We start from the raw sequence: 21859 nt of genomic DNA on the forward strand, positions 1-21859 counted from the left end.
CTTAAAAAGGAATTTCAGAGGAGTGTTAGGCACTTCCAACTGGAGTGCTTTTTCAAGTTGTTTCATCTTCTGTAGGAATCCAAAAATAGGAGGCTGAGTTTAATAATACCTTAAAATTTACATTTAAATTGCTGTTGATCCTGGTGTTTTGGGTTTTTTTTTCCCCCAGGAAGTTTATTATTTGCTATTATGTTGTCTACCCACAATAATGAGCAATGATGATGATCTTTACAGGACTCTCAATCTGGAGGTTCTACTTTAAGCAGTATTAGTTTTTGTTACTGTGTTTTGCCTAAAATATGCTGAGTTTTTTAAAAATAGAATACATGAGAAAAATGCTGCATGATGGACCGAGTTGGTTTTATTAAAAAGGCAACTTGCAAGCTCCTTTTCCTCTCGTAGCACGTTAGTATCATCAGGACTGCTCCCTGAATCCTTCGGCTGGTATCTGCTCTGTGTTTAAGGTTTTCCCCTTCAAACATATGCTTTTGTTTCACCTCTCCTGATTTCATTTGCATATATTCCTATGACTTAAATTTCTTGAATTTCCAGTAATCTTTCAATTCCTGCCTCCCCATGCCCACTGCTGAAATTTTCATTTTGAGAAGTCAAGTAGCCAGACCGGTCATCTTGTCGTATGGGGGCGAATTGTTTTTCCCTCTTCTCTCTACCTGTGTGTCAGATGCTGTTTTTTCCTCTAAAGGAGCTTTGTTCATTAAAATGTGAACAAACGTGACTTTTTTTTGCCTTTTTCTCTTTAGCTGGCCTGTGGACAGTCTTCACGCTAGGTGGGGTGGGGAGTAAACCAACGCCACAGCTGGAGCAGTGCTCCCCTCTCGCTAACCAGAGTCTCCTCCTTCTGCTGGTCTTGGCTAACCTGACCGATGCTCCAGATGCACCGAATCCCTACAGGCAAGCTATTATGTCCTTCAAGAACACGCAAGGTTTGTATCTGTTCTTACTTCTAAGCATGAACTGATGAAGTTGCTGCAACTACTTAGAGGTTCTCTTTCCAAAATCAGTTTTCCTTCCAGCCAGCCTATGAAAGAGCAGTAATAGTATATTTTCTTCTGGGAATTTTGAGATGGAGTTCCTCAGCTGCTGGAACTTAATTGTAAGGGGCAGGGGGAGAAGGATACTCTTTCCTTCAGACTTGAGAAATTTTAGAAAGCTTCATAATTTCATAAAATATAAATAAAACTGACCTATAAGTAGATCGGTTGTCCAAGAATCTGCAGGAGTTCCCTAAAACTTTATAGCACTTGGGGAAATTCTGTTTAGCTGGAGTCGTGTTCCTTAGAGCCAAGAGAAGCAATTGAATTGCTAACCAGATTGATTTGCTGACTGTATTCTTGTATTGCAAATGTGAGGCGAAATTGGTTAATGTAAACACTTCAAAAGACTTGTATATATGGAATGTTTCAGAGTTGTTTCAGCGCTTGCCTGGTTTTTGAGAAGGCTGGTTCCAGTCCGTATATTATAGACTCATAGAATCGTTTAGGTTGGAAAAGACCTTGAAGATCATCAAGTCCAACCGTTAACCTAGCACTGCCAAGTCTACTACTTTTAGTGGTTTTGGTCCCTAAGCACCACATCTACACGTCTTTTAAATACCTCCAGGGGTTTCTACTTGGCCCATGGAGATTTTTGGATGCCATCAAAAAGAGTCTTAAACAATTGTAAGAGTCAAAGTATCCTTTGATCTTAGGCATAGGAAGTATGCTTGGCACAGACTGAATGCCCAATAAAAAAGGGACTTTCCCCATCGCTATCATAAAAGATTTAATTTGCAGAATAGAATTGCTTCTTTGAGACTCCTTTGGGATTTCAGCACAACTTACACTGAACAATATTGTCACCCCAGAGACGTTTGTACACACCCACCAGGGAGCATGTGAGAACCTAAGACTTGGGCATTGGGTAACTGCGGGCGCGATGCTGTACTGGCTCGCAGTGCCCTGCTGCGGACGGTCTGGCTTGGGACGCAGTAATGCCCTAACACAGCTGGGACTATCTGGACAGCTCAGCTTGCAGGCAGTGTGCTTCTTTTCATATATACTTTATCCATATGCTTAAATCTCTTCAAGTTTTAGCCAGGGGGTCTTGCCTTTTGTTGGCTTTATGCAGGCTGACAGCATGCACAGAGCTACTCGGCACGGCTCAGGTGTGCATCAGAACCTGTGAAGCCACATGGATACCTCCGAGTTATTCACTGATCGGGGGGGGGGAGGTTTTGTGTTCCTTTAACCGTTAAGTTTTTAGCAGGTTGAGCTCTAAATTCATTCACCTTCACCTAGGATTTTTTTTTTTTGGGTTCTGAGGATGGAGGATTGCTCTCATAAGAATTCTTAGTCCTAATGTGCCCCTTTGATTTATTGGATACTGTTTACAGGCAATTGTGATCAAATTCTTGATACAGGTTTTGTTTCGTTCTGTTTTTTAAACTGTAAACTTCTATGAATGTTTTATTTTGATTGACTTTGTTTCATGCCATCAGTAACTAGTAATGTATTTCATTGAAAACCATTACACGTGTATCACTATAAAATTTTAAAAGAACTTATTCTATGTCAAAAGTAGCATGAAAAGCCATATTTTCTCTAGATGCATACATTTATAGAATGACTTATTGTTTCCCATAAACTTGTTTCCACTCATATAACTGAGCTTAAATGTGATTCCTGTGAACGTTCTGAGGGGCTGGTAAGAGGAGAATGAGATGAAAAAGAAAGGCTGGTTACTGTCATAATGATCTATAGTGACTATATATATAGTCACATATATATAATGACTATAAAATGAAAACTGGCTTTTTTGTTCAAGTAATTTATGTAATTTAATTGGGACAAAACTAATCAAATTCAGGATAGTTTTCTTCATTCTACATGGTCTAGAATAGTTTTAATTTTTTTTGTTGGTCAGTTTACTGTTCTGTAGAGTAATACAGGATATGCTGCTGTGGCTCTAAGTTCCTTTAATACTGTTTAGACTTTCTTTTTACAGTTTTTAAGTATTCTTTAATAAAACTGATAGTGAAGTGCTATAAATATAAGTGGCACAGTTTAAACATCCACAGAAGTGAAGCTCGAAAGTCAGTGGATGCTCCTCAGCTAAGGAACTGTGGCATCAGGTTGCTGCTTAACAGAGCATGTTGAATTGATCCCATTTTGCTGTCTACATCCAAATTTTCCCTAGTAAAGAGAAATACTCGCCCGAAGCAACACGGTTTTAAACCATAATCAGTCCATAATGACGATCAGTGTTTGCAGGGGCGTGGGGGCAGGAACGGCCGTTCAGAAAAGCCAGGCTTTGGGCTCTCCTCTGCCTGCTGGTGCGTCGTTTTGGGGAGAAGCGGGGTTTCCGTCTCCGATGGGCCGCGTCTCGCCTCTGTGTGCGCGGCCGTGCCTCCCGACTCCTGCAGAACGGAGAAGCGTTTGCTCCGGTGCCTCCTGCTGAGTTCAGCTGAATGGCTGGAGCCCTCGCCCCTCGCCCAGGCCAAGAGAAGCAGCGTCTCCCCGGCACGCCGTCTCCGCCGGGCCCCAGACACCCGCTGGGAGCCAGGGCTCCTGTGGGGCTCCTGCAGGTCTTCCAAGCACTTTTTCCTTCCAAAGAGGGTGGAAGTGCTGTTCAAAATAAGTGACAACTACCACGTTCTTCCATACTGAAAGCTATTTAGAAACTTTGCGAAGAGTACAGGCTAAAAAGAAAGGGGAAAGCAAGACACCCGCATCTCGGTGGGCGTAGGGAGTGTTTGTGTGACCAGGCCCTACCAGCACAGAGGTTTCTTCAGAAGAGTTGGAAGGGTTTGGTAGGAAACCAGCGGGTTTAGCTCAGTTGGTTAGAGCATGGTGCTAATAACGCCAAGTTCACAGGTTCAATCCCTGCTCACTGCAGGGGGGTTGGGCTCGATGATCTCTCAAGGTCCCTTCCAACCCAAAGCATTCTATGATTTCAAACCATGGGAGTACTCATTTAAGAGGCAAATTTGCGTTGGCTCACGGTTGCTGCCCATGGGCACAGGTGTGGCGATGCTGTTCTTGCCCTTTTCTGTGGTGATGCAGTCTAGAATATCTGAGAAATCTTTTGGGATTTGAGGAAAAAAGGAAGATTCGGATGAAGTGCCATAGTTGCTGCCTAGCATGCTGGCTATCATAATGCCACTTGCTTGTAAAATGGCTTGTAAAAAAGCAAGGTTTGACATTTGCATTGGCTTTTCTTTTTTCCTTTATCCTTCTGAGTCTTTTCTTCCTCTCCTTAAAAATCCCTCCTGTCCACAAATCACTGTGCAGGCGTAGTAGTATTGCCATGCTGTTTTATACAGCAGAGCTTTCCGAAGTTAATCCATTTTTAATAAACGATAAACAATTTGGAAATCTGTAGTCTGTTACTGTGGGGGAAAAAATGGAATTTTAGTTAAATTCTTCAACTTTGGACATCTTGTTTATAGTAATACGGAAATTTTTAAGTCCAGACCTTTAGTATACTTCAGTATCCAAACTGCTATTGTTCCCAGAATATCCTCTTGCTATGAACTTGCTGTAATTTTTCCATATGCATAGCTTGTTTGTGTGCTCAGAAAAGATAGCCTTTGTATTCAGTTGCCAGGATGCTGAAATAAATCAGCCCAAAAAGGCAGATTTGTCCTACTTCGTGTATCCATCACAGAAGATGCATGCTTTGAATGGATGTTTTTGAAGAGAGCTGGACAGGAAAGTACTTTATATGAATTTCTGTGAAGCTTTTTGAGAGTTGAGAGATGAACCTGCTCTGCACTGGAACAAAACCTTGCACTCTCAAAGGTCTTTTTGTAGGGGAACCAAAGGCAAAATCTCTGACTTGGGGAGATCTGGAGGCTGAGTAAGGACATGAATCTGGCTTTCTGACCTGAGTACAAGTGCATTGACTGTCACTTGCTTTTTCCATTTCCACTGGAAATTCCTAGATGTTAGAGATCTGTGCTGATGGACGTTTTTGTTGAAACTGGTAAAGCTTCTTGTGAAAAGGTTCTGTGAACAGAAATCGGGTTTATTCTTGCTTCCAGCTCTGGCACCGATTATATTGTAAACGTGAACAAACTGCTGTTACTTTGAGGGATGTTAAACTACATGATGCGGTGTTTTAAATCGCTTTAATTAACCCACTAAACTCCCCACCACCCACGCATCTTTAAAGTCTGGCAACACCTATGTTTCACTGAAAATAGACTGATAGTCTTGACCTATGCGCATCTGCCCTTCATGCCAACAGATGGATAGGAGATACTCCACCTTGATGCCAGTGAACTAAACCTGGAAGTTTGGGATGCAGGGTTTGGAAACACTTGAATTATAATAGGATCATAGAATTGTTTAGGTTGGAGAAGACCTTCAAGATCATCCAGTCCAACCATTAACACTACCAAGTCCACCACTAAACCAGTGAAGGGTAGAGTCATAATTTCATGTTTCCTGGCTTGGTGGCTGGATTATTTTTTAATGCAAGTAAAACTAGGAATCACTAAGGTTGGAAAGGCCCTCTAAGATCATCAGTCCAACCATCAACCCAACACCCCCATGCCCACTAAACCATGTCCCAAAGTGCCACCTCTGCCCGTTTTTTGAACACTTCTAGGGATGGGGACTCCCCCACCTCTCTGGGCAGCCTGTTCCAATGCTTGACCACTCTTTCTGTGAAGGAATTTCTCCCAATATCCAATCTAAACCTCCCCTGGCGCAGCTTGAGGCCATTTCCTCTTGTCCTGTCATTACTAATGGGTTCCAGAGAAGACACTGCCCTCCTTGCAGCAGCTCCTGGGATTGCCTTCCTTCCTAACAGTGGAAGCTGTTTGGACGAACAGAATAGCTTTATTAAAAAAAAAAAAAAAAAAAAAAAAAAAAGAGTGTCTTGTGCAGATGTGGGGGTCTTACTGGAGCTCATGTGGGAGGACAACCACAGCTTTTTGGCACAACTGAAGCTTCGTGAGACCCTATTAAGGTTTATAACCATTGGTGATAAGAGTCATGGATTATTTTTGTTTCCTCATTACTGTGGTGTCCATATAAAATATTTTACCAAGAGATTTTTGTAAAGTTAACAAATAGCTGGATGGTAAATGTATTTGTTACAGATTTTTTTTTTTATTTCTTTATTTCAGATAGCACTGCTTTTTCATCATCAAATCCGCACGCTTTCCAGATCAATTTTAACAGTTTATACACAGCTTTGTGTGAGCAGCAGAAATCTGATCAAGCGACTCTTCTCTTATACATGCTTCTGCATCAAAACAGCAACGTACGGACGTATGTGTTGGCACGAACGGACATAGAAAATCTTGTAAGTATTGCTCTGCTTGCCTTATACTCATCACGAGGGGCTGGTCCTGGAAGCTTGGGTGTCACCAGCTGCCAGTGTCCCCTGTTCTGCGGTGGGGGCAGTAGGTTCTGGCTCACTTTTTCACTGGTTCTGGCTCACTTACTTTTATTTTGTCATCTCAGGAGCAGGATGCTAAACATGCAGTAAAAGATGGTACTGATAAAGCTACCAGGCTGTCTTTGATTGCTTCTTTCTCAGTGCCACTGTCTGATCCAGGTCAACCCTGCTGAGCTCTGAGCCTGGTGTAAAGAAACTGATAGCAGATACCATTTTAGTCATTATTTTATTTTTCTTTTTTTAGATATTCAGGCCAAAAAGTTACACAAGCTTACTGTGTGCGTATAGGGCTTAATAGTTAACAAAATGAGCTGTAACTTGACTAATATGCCAAATGTCTTACAGGGTTGACCTGAGGCTGAAACTCCTCAAGGAGCAGCTGACAGATTTTATAGAAATGCAACTGTAGTGACTTTTTAGCTGCTTTAAATAGGATTGTGGTTAATAGCCAATATAACAGACACCTGGTACGGTTTTTGTAGGTTATAAATTAGCTTATGCTCCCCACTACATTTAGTAATGTCACAAACCACTTTAACAAATCTTACTTATTAAAAAGCATTCCTTTAATAAGATAATGACTGTCTAGGGGAATTGGTAACGGAATAGAGAACCCTTTCCATTTTAATATTTGGAATCTTGCCAGATAATTAGATCCCTTGCCTGTTTGATGGCAGATATGGAATGAGTTTGGTCTTGGTCCAAGTTCTAGCAGATGTATTGCTAAAATCAGAGTTGATAGACGCCACTGTTGGCAAACTCGGGTATGAGGCGGTTGATATTGAATTGATTCAAGACTGAACTCCTGTGTAGTCCGCTGCAGATTAGCTGGGTGAGGCCTGAGTCATTTTGCATGAATTCTGTGAACAAATGGTCATACTGGATTTTCTGGGCTGTTAGTATGGGATATGACAAGTTTCACGGCAGCTAACCATGCTGATTTACTTTAGAGCAATGAAGGTTAGGTGTATGCATTGTTTTATAATTATGATGTCTGATACGTTGTAAAACCTGCAGAAAAAGCATGAGGTGTGTATGTCAAAACAACTCCAAAAGTAGGTACTCAGATGCTCTGCAATGTGGGATATTTTCATATATTATTGCCTATTTTTCTTCCCTCTCAAAAAAAAAAAAAAAAAAAAGAAAATCCCAGAGTCACAGAAATAATCAGCAACATCAGACACTTTGTGGGAAAAGCTGAGAAAATTGAGAAAAGCATCACTGAAAAGTCAACAGCATGTTTGATTTATTTTTTTAATACCAAAATTTGAAACGGTCTGCTCTCATTTTACTCTTCACGCGTACTGTTGCTTTTTGCGCTCACTACTGACACGTTAGTGACATCTTTGTCCAGTTCTCTTGTTTTTAGTGGGCTGGTAGGTAAGGATGAGCAGCGGGCAACTGGGAAGAGCAGTTTTAATTGCTTAGTAACGCAGGCTGAGCCAGACACAGAAAGGATTGGGGGTTGGAGGGTTACTGGACAAAGAAATCACGATCTCCTAATTACAACCCTGTGGTGAAAAAGGCTAATTCAGTCTTGGGCTCGTAAATGAGACGGAGGGGCAGGGTACGGAGCGGGTTATTTCCTTCCCTATATGGCAACTGCAAGAGTGGTGCTAACACGCTGCGTGCTATGCTGGTGGTGTACTACCATACTTCATGAAATATTTACAGGGTATTGAAAAATGGAGAGGCTGTAGAGAAACTCTTTTTTTTTTTTTTTTTTGGCTTTAAAATTAACAACAAAACTGTGAGAGGCTTAGAAAGCTGACTTAGCTGAGTTGGTCAGAAAAGCTTGAGAAGCATCGGGATGTGTACGTGCCTTCACAAGGGGAAAGCCTTCAACGAGGAGGACTCTGCTTGCAGAGAGGTGCGCTAAGAGCTAAAGCCTGGAGGTTGCATCCCACAACTTAAGAGATATGGGAACAAAACGGTTAAGGTAACTACTTCAGAGGCAACACAGTGGTCTCTATGGATATCTTTGAGGGTGGATGCCTTTTTGGAGGAATATGGCCTAAGTTAGTGGCCTCTTCATACAGAGGCAGCTGGGTGAAGTGTAAGAGTCTGTGCTACATGAGAGATCAGGTCGGCGGTCAGCTGAGCGCTCATCTTAAACTTTTTGGGGTTTTGCAGGTTGTTCCTGTATCGCTGCACTCGGTGCATCGCATCTGCCGTGCTTCCACCTGTTTTAATACTTCCCAGTTTTGGTGCCCAGGAAGCATCACTAGCAGATGATCTGGGACGTTTCCTAGGGGTTTTTTGAAATGTGTCTTTGCTCTTTTGTAACTTCAGTTTCATTTGTAAATTGATTCAGTGTGGTTTTGTCCACTGTTGTAATAGATAATGTCTCAGCTTGCTTCCTCATTTGTGTATGAATCTACCTCTGTCAGTTATATATAAATACCTTCATCCTCTGTTGTGCTTTATAATGCTTTATCAGAGTAAGGCAGTGCATCTTTTTTTCTCTTACAGTAACAGTCTGCTTGGTAGAATGAATGGGATGTTTGTGTGTCTTCCCTAACTTACAGCATGTCGCTTGATATCATTTTATAAAATAATTGGGTTAAATCTGATGCTGTTAGGGGTGTTCACATCTGGAACTGGGCTATCTTACTGAAAGTACTTGGAAGGACTCTCCAGGAAGCGGTGGGACTGGTGAAATAGGGGGCAATTAGCAACTTTTTTCATAAGCGTAGCGCTGTGGTCTGTGGACGAGGTAATGTTGAGCCGCCTTCTGTTTGTAAGAGTGGTTGACACCCATACTGCAGGTAAAAATGCCACTGAGATATATCTGCTTGTAAGAAATAAGCTATTTCTGTTGAATATGTTTGCTTTGGCTGCTGAGCTGTGCAGCGCTGCTGTACGCTGTACATTTTGCTGCTGCTCAACGTGTCTGGACTGAAATAATGTATGTGATGATGTATTTATATTAACTGACAGTACAGCAATATTTTTTCCTGTGGTATAAATTTGGCTCAAGCAGGTTACTTGTGTGGCTATGCGGTCTTGTATTTTGTTGTATACTAAAGACAAGCTATTTTGAAACTCTTTGCTGGGGAAACTGTTCCTGACCTTGGACTGAATATAGCACCTGCAATTTTCAGTGTCTGTTTTTACCTGCCCCTTGTTTTGGGGATTAAAAGTAACTTTTTAATGGTGGCTGTGTCTTGCCAGTTAAAAGCTGCTCCTGATGGAGGAGTGTTAGCAGTAGTTCAGTAATGATACTTTAATGACTATGAATAAAAGGGCCAGCAATACAAAAAGAAGCGGTTGTTGTCTTCTCAGTACGTGGCCGGACAATGCCAGTGCCTAAGACAGAGATAAAAGTTTTAATGTGTGTGCGTAAAAGTGTAGAAATGCATTAGGATTACAATCCTAGATAAATTTTAATACAAGTAAAATTTTAATTTAATCTTGTATCCTAAGTCTTTTTTACGTAAGTGATGGCTTGTCAAATAGTTTTTGTTCCGAGAACGGTAATACTTGCCCTAAAGGTATGTGTACCTCAGCAATCAGTTCACGAAGGAAAAAGGGTTTAGAGGAGGAAGAAAGTTATAGAAACTGTATGAACTGATTCTGTTTTCATCTGGAGATGGCAGGTAGAGAGAGTTAAGTCGCCATTTGCCTCTTGAGTTTGGTCCGGCACGTAGATGGAGAGAAGCCTGACAGCGGAGTGGAGAGGAAAACGTGGCCGGGGGAGTGGAGAAGGGACGGGCTTTCGAAAGCTTTCGAGGTGTGTTTGGGGCAGGAAGGCCGAATGCAGTGATCCGGAGAGCCAACTCGCTCTTCCGAGTGAGAGTGATTTCAGCGCCTACTCTGAAATCTTAGTAGAAGTACTTTCACGTATCGGCTCATATGGAAATGCCTGTAATGTCTCGGTGTCAGAATCAGGGGACCCTTTTTTCATGCCGTTTGTAGCAACGCTCTTCTAGGACTTGGAGCACGTAAGGAACATGAATGCACTTTTGCAACTACAGTTTGCCCAAATATTAATGTACATAGAGGAGATAAGTTGGGCCGTTCTGAAGGAGTACATGGGTATTTGGGAACTGTCTTAAAAAAATCAGAAATTGTTCCACTGGTGTCCTTCAGAAAGGCTTTTGTTGTTGTCCCTGCAAAGTCAAGTCATACACGCAATCCTTCGGTAGTTTTATTTTGCTCCCTGTTGTGTGCAGCTTATCGTAACGCTTGGACTTGGAAAAGACTTTCGGCTTATGCAATGCAAAGCTACGGGCAATATAAATATCAGAGATGGAAATAAGTTGAACACTGGACTAATGCAGTGATGTTTGTCTCCCTTTTCCCCCACCCGAGGAAAAGGAGTAATGGGGTTTTTGCTGTGTGCTGAGTAAATATTCTAGGGAAAACCTAGTCTTTACGCTCAAGACCGATATTCACAAAAGACAAAGACATCGACTCCAGTTTCAACTGGAGAGAGAGGTTTGTGGAGGATCCTTTGAAATGGTGAAGGAAGGATGTTTGCAATGAGTAAATATTTTTTTCCCTCTGCTTTTGTTGTGGTATTGTCTTGACCCTGGCCAAAGCATCCGTCAAAAGGTTTTGCGGCCTGCAGCATTTAGATCAATCTCATTGGTTTTAATAGAAACTGTTGTGTGTTTTAATATGTTCCAACTGTTTTGGGACTGGTTGATTGTAAGAGAACATTCTGGTAACTTCAGAGGCTTGTGAAGCACTCGGTGTCCTGGCAGTTCACCAGAATAGGTTTCACATGATTCGTCCTGCTGCACTTGGCCTGTTTTGAAAAAAACAGTGAGTCTTTAGGTGTCTAGAAGCTTCTTGGAACAAATTCTGCATCACATCCGCTATCTTGGAATTGAGAGTTTTCTCCTGTTCCTTCGTCCAGGGTATTTTGCGATTTAGGCCTATGTCTGCAGCCTGGGGAAGCCACGTTGTACTGAGCCAGTGGAAAGCTAATTTTCAGTTGGTAGAGAGACAACGTTTGCATCTGGATTAACTTTAGACTAGTATTCAGGTATGCTCGCTGTTGCAATGAAATCTCATTTTTGTTATTATTGCAAGACTTTGGCTTAAGCTGTTCATCCTGGTGGAAATGTTGCAAGACCTTGGGCTGAACTCTCATCATAATGTCAGTTCGCTTTGGCTGCGTGCTATCTAGAATTGGAAAAACAGGCCTTTTCTAGTCTTAACCCAACCCAAACTGGTTCTTTTCTGGGATTATCTCCACACACCAAAATGGGATTTGAGTTTCAGGTGTCAAAATGCCTCTGTGCACCTCAGCTGCAATATGCTTGGCTATATTTGATGAGGAAAGTCCATTCAGACCAGGCTTGTGGTAGCACAAATGGTTAGAAATAATTGTTTTCCTGCTTGAACTGGTGAAAATCTTGTTTAACGATTTTATTTTCCCATAGTCTAGAGGGGAACTAAAGCTTTCGGAGCCTATGGTAACTGGTATGGCTGGAAATCTCATTTATTAGGAATTGAAATTCCATGTCTGACCACAAGAAAGAATTTGTTTAGACTCTCTTGTGGAGACAGAATGAAACAGATGGAAGGTGTTTGAACAGTGTACGTCACTATTTAGGGGTGGTTATTTCAAGAGGGAGGAATTGCTATGATATTGTTAAGGGCAGGGTGATACACAGGAGGTTTAGAGTCTCCTCTGTTTATTGTCTGATGTATTTGAAGACTAAAGTAATACACACGTTTTTCCTTCCCTAAAGGTTCTGCCAATACTTGAAATTCTGTATCATGTTGAAGAAAGGAACTCACACCATGTTTACATGGCTCTTATAATTCTGCTGATCCTTACAGAGGATGATGGCTTCAACCGGTCCATTCATGAAGTGGTGAGTTGTTTTGGTTTATAATTCTTGAGCTCTAAAAATCGTTTAAATATTTATTTTTATAGAGATACATCTGTTTATCCCTTTCCTCAGCAAAGACTCTATGTGTTCTTCCAAAGTTGGTGGCATACACGTATTTCTTTCGCAAGGACTAGTAACCTGAAGTTAGAAGAGTCATTTCAAAACTTTCTTGAGTGAAGTGAACAAATGTGCTCCTGCTTGTAGAGGAGATGCTGCGTATACCTCTTCTTCTGTCTTTTTTTGGTGTTTCCTGTTACAAATAAACATAGTAATAGCCAGGCATACTTCCTCAAAGGTGCTGAGTGTTTGCCACGGAAGTGGAGGGGCTAGAAGAGAGAGAAAAACAGAAAAACGTTTTTATTTTTCTTGAAAAACTTTGCTTAACCAGTTTGATGCAGCTGAGAGGAGCTTTTAGTTGGAGTTTTATTTTCCAGGCTGAACATTACTTCCTTACTTGGCATTTCTTCTGCCTTTCTGCTAGATTAATATCATTTGATGTTGTCCATACATTATGATCCAAATTTTGACTAGCTTTGGGCCTTGACCATCTGTGCTGGAGAATACCTTGGACAATTATGTTCTAGTTTCCTAGCTTCTAAAGTGACAGTAATGCAGAAGATGTCTGCACTGATTTTATTTAATTTTTTGACTGGACATGGAAACTCTCTTTTGGGGTTATGTGAAATGAATGAAATATAAAAAGCTGGAAGCAAGTGTCAAGGTATCTAAACAGAACTCTTCTCCTAGGTAAATTCCCAGCCTGTTTTGGAGGGAACTGGCATTTTTTCTTGGTGCCAAGCAGTAGAGACTTACAGTATTTATTTTCTGAAATTTTAGATTATTTCCTATAGCTCTGTATGTAGAAAGCAAGAAGAGATGATGTTTATATGCGGTTTTTCTGGGAGCACCTTTTGGGAAGCAGCTTTTAGGAGGAGCACCTATAGTAACCATGCAGATGACTGAAACAACATTTTCCTGAAGCTTTCTTCTGCTTCACCTTCGCGTGCCTTGAACCTATACGTACGCACCATACGTGTACGTGTGTGATGTGTATTTTTGGGTTCTATATCACCAAGTCATTTAACTTCTCTGATAAATTGAGCTTGTTGAGGGTTAGAGTACAGCAGACGAGGTTTCACTCCTGCCTCAGTCTCTTCCCCCATCATTCTTCATTCATTTTAAAGGCTTTACACATGGTCTTTCAATAAATTCCTTACTGGATAAGTAAAAGTGGAAGATTTCCCTAAAATTGGTAATGAGGATCCAGCTGTGGAATGAAAACATAAATCAAGTTTTCTTGTCCACTTTATTCTTGCCTTTGCAGCTAACCCTGCCAATATAGTTGTAGTGTTTTCTGTGCAATGTGGATATTACTTTACTACTTCCATTTTAATAAAAACAAAACTAAACTCCACCTTGTTCCTTTTACCCTGCACTGATTTTTTTCAGCCCTGCCTTTGCTTCTTCCATCTTCTTCTGAATTTTCTCTTTGATTTTACTTCAGATTTTCACTAACCGCTTCTTTCTTTTACTCTATGGTTGTGTTTTCCCACTCCATAGTGTCTGGTGAGAAGCCTGCATTTATGAATAGCGTTATGTGACCAGAGTTTTGCTAGTTTTGCTTCTTGGCTAGGTAGGGAGAGATGGCTGTGAAGTGGCTGAGCCTGCAGGCCTGCTGCAGAAACACCTGTGAAAATGGAAACTTGTGCTGTCAAAAGCCAGTGGAGTGCTATGACACTGCGGAGGAATAGATGTGGAATAACCTTAATTCTTCCTCCTGTGCTCCTCTTTTCCTTACTATTCTTCTCCTTGCCCTTTTCTCCATTCCTTGATGGATGGAGGCATGCTTCATGCTGAAGGAGAGAGCGAACTTGGAGGCCATGCAGAATGCTTTTGCACCCTTGCAGTGCTTTTCTTATTGAATTTGAAGGGTTTTTCTTGCCCCCTGCTCTTAATCTTGGTGTCATGTGGGTGGATTGGATGCGGTGAAGGAGAAAGAGGAGGTGTCCCCTTGTTCAGACCTTCAACTGCGCACTCCAGAAGTCACCTAAATAAACTATGATATAAAGAGAGTTGATGACTGTGCTATCAACTCTTAAGGATTCCTTCTAGAAAGGATTCCTTATCTATAGAAAAACCTATTATACTTCAAAAAAAAAATAAAGATACCTTCTTGATCTGCTTTATCTATGGCATTCTGGAACCTTACAGAGGCATGTGGATATTGAAATACAGATTGTGAGCTTTGCGTCTTGTCTCATGAACTGGTGGGGAATGGATGTATGGGTACTGGGTTCCTACAGAACCCGTGGTGGGGAGTCAGAGTCGTTAGTGCCCCACTTGGTGGAAAAAGGATTCAAAATCATACTGATAAATCACTTGCCCTCACCCATCTTTTGGAATTATTTAAATGGATGCTTCCAGGTATGAATGACCAAGTTACTAGTCAAAAACTACAGTATAAAGAAATTAGTCTCATACTTTCATAAATTTTAACTCCACCTCTCCTAAAGGCTGAGAGAGGGAGGGCAGCAAAATGGATGGAGTCAGGAAAGCTGTATAGATGTTTCTGTAAAATGTGAATAGTGTCAGTTACACAACTGGAATGAAACCCTTATTCACTGCAAACATGTATCAGATTTTAGCAATTACAGCAGGATTCTTCCCCCCCCCATATCACTTGGGTAAAGTATGAAGAAAAAAAGGATTTGATGTATTTTAGGTCAGCCTGTTTTTCTGTCTGCCGCTGTGTAGCGTGTGTACTGTTCTTATAAGAAGCATGACTGTACAGTCCCTTTACGGGCTATTTTCCTTTGTGGTATTTAACCCACATTTATTTATTGATTTTTAAGATTAATTTTAGTAAGCACTGTTTTATAAATCTTGTGATTATACCAACTGGTAAAGAGCTCAGGAAACCACAGAAACTCTTTTTGACTGCTGAAGCATTTTTTATTTAAAATGAATGTGGTCTTAACTGCCTGGAAAATATGATCAAAACCATAGGTCTTGTTCCTGCAATTGGCTTAATGCAGTTAGGTCCCTGTAACCACGTAGAGCTCAATTTCTTTCACTAATAATAATAACAACAACAGAGTAAATGAGTAAATGCAAGAATTCCCTAAAGGGGACAAGTGTTGGTGATTTTTCTTCTCTGATTTATGAAACTGTAAATGAACTGACATCGGATGTCAAAATAACAACATAGAGTACTTTATGTAGCAGTAACCTGTAGTGCTACCCTAGCACTTTACGCTGTTTGTAAATGCTGATAGGCTATAAATCACAATTTAGCTGTGTTTACATTTATGGTGTTAAGAAATATCCCACAAGCAAAGCTATAGGAAACCGAGACTGAGAATCTCGGTGCTCGGTATAGATAGAACTGAGTTCCTGTTCTTTGCATCTGCAGTTCTTGCACCCTGAGCTGTAGGTGTCCAGGAGCCTGGTGTTAAAAAGCGTAATTAATTAAAACGTCTTAATATTTTTTTTTTTCCCCCCAATTACTCTTGCAAGACCACCCCACGTCTGAGCTTTTTGTTTTTCTTTTTTCCCTTTTTAATATTATCTGCAAACCAATGAGACTGTTCAAATTGTGGCACCGATTCCAGGTAGATGATTTTGAACTTTAACGTACTTTCATGTTTCCTGCTTCTGAAACCCCAAACCGGGTGAGGGATGGTGGTTGCTGCTGTTGTTTTTTAAATAGGCATTCCTTGCCTACCTGCTATTGCTGCTTTCTTCAGTACGGGGGAGAGGAGAGTAGAGGTGACAGGGATGGGTATGCAACTTCTTAACTTTGAAATTTTTTTTTGTTTTTAAGAGTAGTGGACTATTCCAAGGCATAGTTGTCTTGGTGAATGTCATTTTCCAGGGTTGGTGTTTTTAAAGGTTCAGTGAGAACCATTGGCCATTTCTGGAGGGAGACTAGGGCACGAACATGTCTTGTCCGTGGCTATAACTGTCAACGTGTTCTTTAACAAGGTCTGGTAACTTGATGTTTTGCATTAGGAATTTGAAATTTGGCAGGTGGCCTTTGTGCTAGGGCTCTGCTGCTGATAATCTGCCTAAATTTGACCAAATTATAAATCTCCGGGGGAAGGGGAGCAGTCTTTTTCCATCTGCACAGCAGATACGTAGCCGGAGGTGGCCTGATGTCTGTGGTGATTGAATATTCTCATTTTGCTGCTCCCAGAGCCAGCTGGGCTGTTTGCATCCTCCCGTGCCCAGGGATCATGGATCAGTTCGTACGTAGGGACAAGCTGAAGCTTGTGTGAGTGCTGCTCCCAGCTCCTGTGGGATGGGACTGTGCACCCAGCGATGCTTCTGTTGCTGCTTGGCCATGGGTGGAAGCCTCATGGAATTGTTTAGGTTGGAAAAGACCTTTAAGGTCACCGAGTCCAGCCATAGACCTAACACTGCCAAGTCCACCGCTAAACCACGTCCCTGAGCACCGTGTCTACACATCTGAAGAAAGCATATAGGAACAGGAGCCCGATGTGACAACGATTAGGAGAAATTGGAAGGAGGCTGTGGCTGGCTGCACAAGGAACACGGGATGGGTGCAGCGAGGGAGAGAGAGATGAATTGAACAAGAAACAGGCAAGATCTGGGATTGCTCAGCAAAGAAATGAGAACAGAGGCAGGGTAGGAGCAAAGTGACAAAATGCTGGAGAAAAAGTAAGACTTGTTTTTGGTGAGAGACTGGAATGGGCAAGGTGTGGATGGGGGAAGTGGAAGCTGGGAAGAGAAAGATGTGAGAAGGAATGGGGTCTGGGAGGGCAAGGAGCTGGGTGTGGGCTACAGGGAGAGAAAACAGGAAGGGTGAAGGTTTGTGCATAGCACAGGGAGCCGTAGGTGGATGAGGAAGATGTGACTGGAGACACTGGTGGGCTCAAGGTCCTACTTGAGGTTATCTGACTTGTTCCAGTCCCGTTCCTCTTGTCCTGTGGGGACGCCCTTTGTGAGAGAGCGCGTGATGGGACCCGAGACTCTTGAGCTCCATCATGGTGTGAATCAAGGAACTTCCACTTTGGTTGGTAAAGTTACAGGCATGTGCCCCACAAAATAACGCCAAAGGGGGTGGGAAGAAACATGGGCCTGGTTTTATTTGTGGGAGGAGGTTGCTTTGTTACTTCAATCGTAAATGAGAGCCTGTAAGACATAGTTTATTGGAGATTTAATCGGTAAGTTGATCTCTTGTTGGGGTAAGAGTATTTTATCTCAGAGGGGACAAAAAACCAACCCTTGGGTATCACTTCAGAGCAAATTGAGTAAAATTCATTCTTTTCAAGAAGCATCTGGAAATATCTCCCTTTATGTGCTATTGCTTTGGATTTCTATTGGATGTGATGTCAAAACAAACAGTATTTTATACTACCCATTTTCACAGATATATTTTGTTTTTAAAAATATGTTAAATTTTCAGTACTCTAAGCATTCAGAAGTCAGGAAATGAAATGTGCAGCCACAACTTATCCCTGTTACATTTATATATTACAGAACGTGACCGTTACTTAATGATCATATATGGTTCATCAAATAACTTTTTCTTCTGGCAGGTAGAAGTGCTCAGCTTGAGACATTTTTTGTTGTCAAAGTGGTTCATTTATTTATTTATATAAACTCTTCTCTTGAAAACAGATACATTCACGTGGTCCTAAATAAACTGTTTTTAAGAAATCACAATTAGTTGCAACCAAAGTGACAGTCTACACTTATTTTAGCATTTTGCAGTGGTGAAGTAACCTGCTCACTTGCTGTATCTGATCACAGGTTTATGCTTAGCAGCCTTGGGATGATCAAGTTCTCCTCTAGCAGAGTATCTTCTTGCAGTGAAGTTCATGTGTGTAATCCATTAATTACACAACTAACAGCTTTGTAACTTCTCAGTTGCCTGTTTTGTGAAAATACATGTGGATTTTTCTTCGCCTTTCAGGCTATTCCTGTTAATCATCTACGTTGTCTGTCCTGACTAGTTGTCCTTGTTTACCGAAACTCCTTGGATGACTTGCTTTCATTTATACCATCATCACTTTGTCTTAAAATAGTATTAGTGCCTTGTTATAACCAGAAATTATACCTGTTTCCGCATCCACTCATAGCCTGCTATATGTGGAAACCTTTCTTGTAGTGATTTCATGTTTCCTATTTGTTCCTCAGCCTTGACCATTCTCCCTTAAATACCTCTCCAGTCTTTCCCTCTTCCCCATATTCTGATTTTTCTATCCTTTTAGCAAAAGGTGTTTACCAGAAATTGTCACGCTTGAGCCTGTTGCTGAGGTTGTTTGTCACCTTAGCCAGCACTGCACTGCTATTAAACAGTGGTTTTCTCGTCTATAGGTTATAGTCATTGGCTTCACTTTAGCTGCCTGGTGGGAAATAGGAAGGTACTGACAAAAAGTCAGGTACTAGGTAGCATGTGATAATGGAGATACCTTTTTTTTTTTTGGTAAAATTTTAATGATCTGAACTTTTACTTTGTCTGTTCATATATGGTACAGAAATGACTTCTGTATCTCCAACTGCATCACCTTACCTACTGACATTGACTTCCTGAGCCTACCAGGCATCTTCAGTAGCTGTATCTTTTTTTCTTTTTAGTCCATCTAGTCTGTAACGGTATTTGGGACGTACCTCTTGTTGCGTAGGCCTTTGTATGCATGATTTTTCAAAGCATAAATGGGTAAGAATCCTTTTAGGAGGTTCCTCCTTTTTAGGAGGTTCCTCAAAAAACCACCAAGATCTTTCAGCATAGGCAAATGCAATCTTCTCGGAAATACTTCATGAAAGAGGGGCTTTCAGGTATGCACGGAACAAAATGAGGGACGAGAGAGTTTAATGAATCCTAATTAAGATGCTGTTTCAAATGCCTCTTGTACTGTGAAACCAGCTTCAAGAGACGCAGAGTTAAGGTGAGAATGGGAATGGGAGGTAAATGAGGGAAATGCACGTGAACGTGGAATTTGCAGAGCCTGGAAGGTGAAAAAATGTTTTTTTAAAAAAAAAAAAACCAACCAAATGGTATTTTAAAGATAGTACTTGTAAAGTATTACCCTTGTCTAGAATAAACCCCATATGATTCTTTCTTTTCCACTTGTGTTTTGCTTTAGAATCTATTGACTAAGAGTTTTGATAAAATGTACATGTTATCACGTCTTGACTATTAAGTATTACTTACAGTAGGATCCTAAACAATACTACGGGAAATACATCATCCCCCAGCGCCTTGTATTAAATAACACCCTGATTTTTGCCAGCAATACTCCTATCACAAACGCTGGGAAAAGGCACAGTACCCGTTGCAGAGCTCGGCTTGGGGCGCGCGGCGGTGAGTACTGGAAAAGCAAGCGCCCCGCTGGCTGTCAGCGATGGGTGCCCTGGGCAGCCGGGCGCTCACAGGGGGCATCAAGCTGGGGGTAGCCAAGAAAATCAGGTATGTGAAGGTGGTGGGTGGCTGCTTTTCTGCCCCAAAGGAGTTGTCCCGTGAGAATGATTCCTTTAAAAAACTTTATTTTTTTTTCCTTTTCATTCTGTTAGTTCAAATGTTTCGGCTTAATCGCATGTAGTTCTGCCATGAGTGCAAAGTTTGCCGAGAGAGGAGCTGTTGGATGCGTTTCTCAAAGGTCTTTGCCGTCATCGTGCTGTGTATTTGATAGGACAGGTTCGTTCTTGGCTTTGCGTTTGGAGCTGATAAAAATGCTTTTAAAGGTGTAGGTGGGAGCATGGTGTGGAAGGGAGGGAGGGCTTGATCCCAACTGAGCATGAAACCCTTAAAGAGAGCCTGTGATGTGTTTGGGATTTAAGGGCAAAAGCTGATGGATGAAACAAAGCAGAATTATATGTAGGTTACAGGGCTTTTTGAGTATGTATTTCAGAGCAGGTGACATAAACCAATTACAGTCTAACCTCTCCATGCCCAACACTAATACAACTTGCATTACTGCCGTGTTTTGAGTGCCTGTTGGGTGGCTAAAACAGCGTAGTACTTAAGATCTTTGATGCTTCCCAGATTGTAGTATAAATCATCTGCTTAGTTTATGGGCCTTTGTGGGAGGCACGTGCTCTGTGAATGTGTCTTAAACTTACTGCAAAACTGAAGGCTGCTGACGAGAAAAGAAATTCGTCAATAGGCTGAAAATACATCAGACTGCCTTGCTGCGACCCGTATTCAGAAGGATTGGTCAACAGCAGTTTTTTGGCTGATTATATTGGTGATATTCCAAACCCAGCTACAGGGAGCATGGGGAAAATTCCATACCAAAGCAGACTGATGGAAGGGAAACAAGGATCAGGAAGCTAATTAGAAAGGGAGGAAAAGAACTTACCGATTGAAGTGTTCTTTTTATCATACAACTTTTAATTTTCTCTCCAAAGAAATATGTTCCATTTGAAAACAAGTTGTCAATGTGCAGTGACAGCTGTGCTGTTAATGTTCTTACAGGATTCCTATATAGCCAACTCGTATTCCGCTGTATGAAAAGCATCCTGGCTCGTGTCAGGAATAGCGTGGCCAGCGGGAGCAGGGCACGGATTGTTCCCCTGTGCTCGGCGCTGGGGAGGCCACACCTGGAATGCTGTGTCCAGTTTTGGGCCCCTCGGTACAAGAAGGACATTGGGGTGCTGGAGCGTGTCCAGAGAAGGGCAGCGGAGCTGGGGCAGGGTCTGGAGCACAGGGCTGGTGGGGAGCGGCTGAGGGAGCTGGGGGTGTTCAGCCTGGAGAAGAGGAGGCTGAGGGGAGACCTCATCGCTCTCTACAACTGCCTGACAGGAGGGGGCAGGGATGGGGGTCGGGCTCTGCTCCCAAGGAACAGCGATAGGACAAGAGGAAATGAGCTCAAGCTGCACCACCAGGGGAGGTTTAGATTGGATATTAGGAGAAATTTCTTCATGGAAAGAGTGGTCAAGCATTGGAAGAGGCTGCCCAGAGAGGTGGGGGAGTCCCCATCCCTGGAAGTGTTTAACAGACGTGTAGATGTGGTGCTTAGGGACGTGGTTTTAGTGGTGGGCTTGGCAGTGTTAGGTTGATGGTTGGACTCGATGATCTTAAGGGTCTTTTCCGACCTGAATGATTCTATGATTCTGTAATTCAGAAAAGTTTGCACAAATCCAGGCTCTGGGCTGAATGGAAGAAGCTGTGTTAGTAAAATAGCTCTTGGTCACCTGTTTCCTTCTCAAACAGGCAAAGAGAAAAAGATCGCTTAACTTACTGCCTTTGAGCTGAACAGTGTGCATGACAATAATTACTAATCCCCTTAAATATATAAAATACAGAATTTCAAATTACAAACTTAATATTATGGAAAATACAAATATAGTGTGACCTTTTTGGATTCCAGTTCTGTGTTCTTTTAGTAATGCAGTGACTACATCATTTAAAAATGTGATGTACAATTGTTTGTAAAGTAAACACCTGATTATCCGAGAAATGAAGTAACCCTTTGCCATTACCATTAATGAGACAAGGCAGTGTTTTGCACCTTTAACAAATAAATAACGAGATCTAAATACCTATGTGGGTGTTGGTCTCTTCTCTGAAGTAGTTAGTGATAGGACGAGAGGAAATGGGCTTAAGCTGCGCCAGGGGAGGTTTAGGTTGGAAA

The 21859-nt window shown here is 41.7% G+C and overlaps 1 protein-coding gene across 3 annotated transcripts in view; it reads left to right on the top strand.

The window, feature by feature from the left end:
- Positions 1–21859, top strand: part of DYM (dymeclin) — a 230402-nt gene that overhangs the window by 86319 nt on the left and 122224 nt on the right. For all 3 annotated transcript variants that reach the window (XM_075726068.1, XM_075726069.1, XM_075726070.1), the window contains 3 exons: positions 762–944; positions 6134–6312; positions 12114–12239. In XM_075726068.1, the coding sequence (XP_075582183.1) occupies positions 762–944; positions 6134–6312; positions 12114–12239 (488 nt within the window). The remainder of the gene's footprint in view (positions 1–761; positions 945–6133; positions 6313–12113; positions 12240–21859) is intronic.

Source organism: Pelecanus crispus, chromosome Z, assembly GCF_030463565.1.
Source record: "Pelecanus crispus isolate bPelCri1 chromosome Z, bPelCri1.pri, whole genome shotgun sequence".
Classification (NCBI taxonomy): domain Eukaryota; kingdom Metazoa; phylum Chordata; class Aves; order Pelecaniformes; family Pelecanidae; genus Pelecanus; species Pelecanus crispus.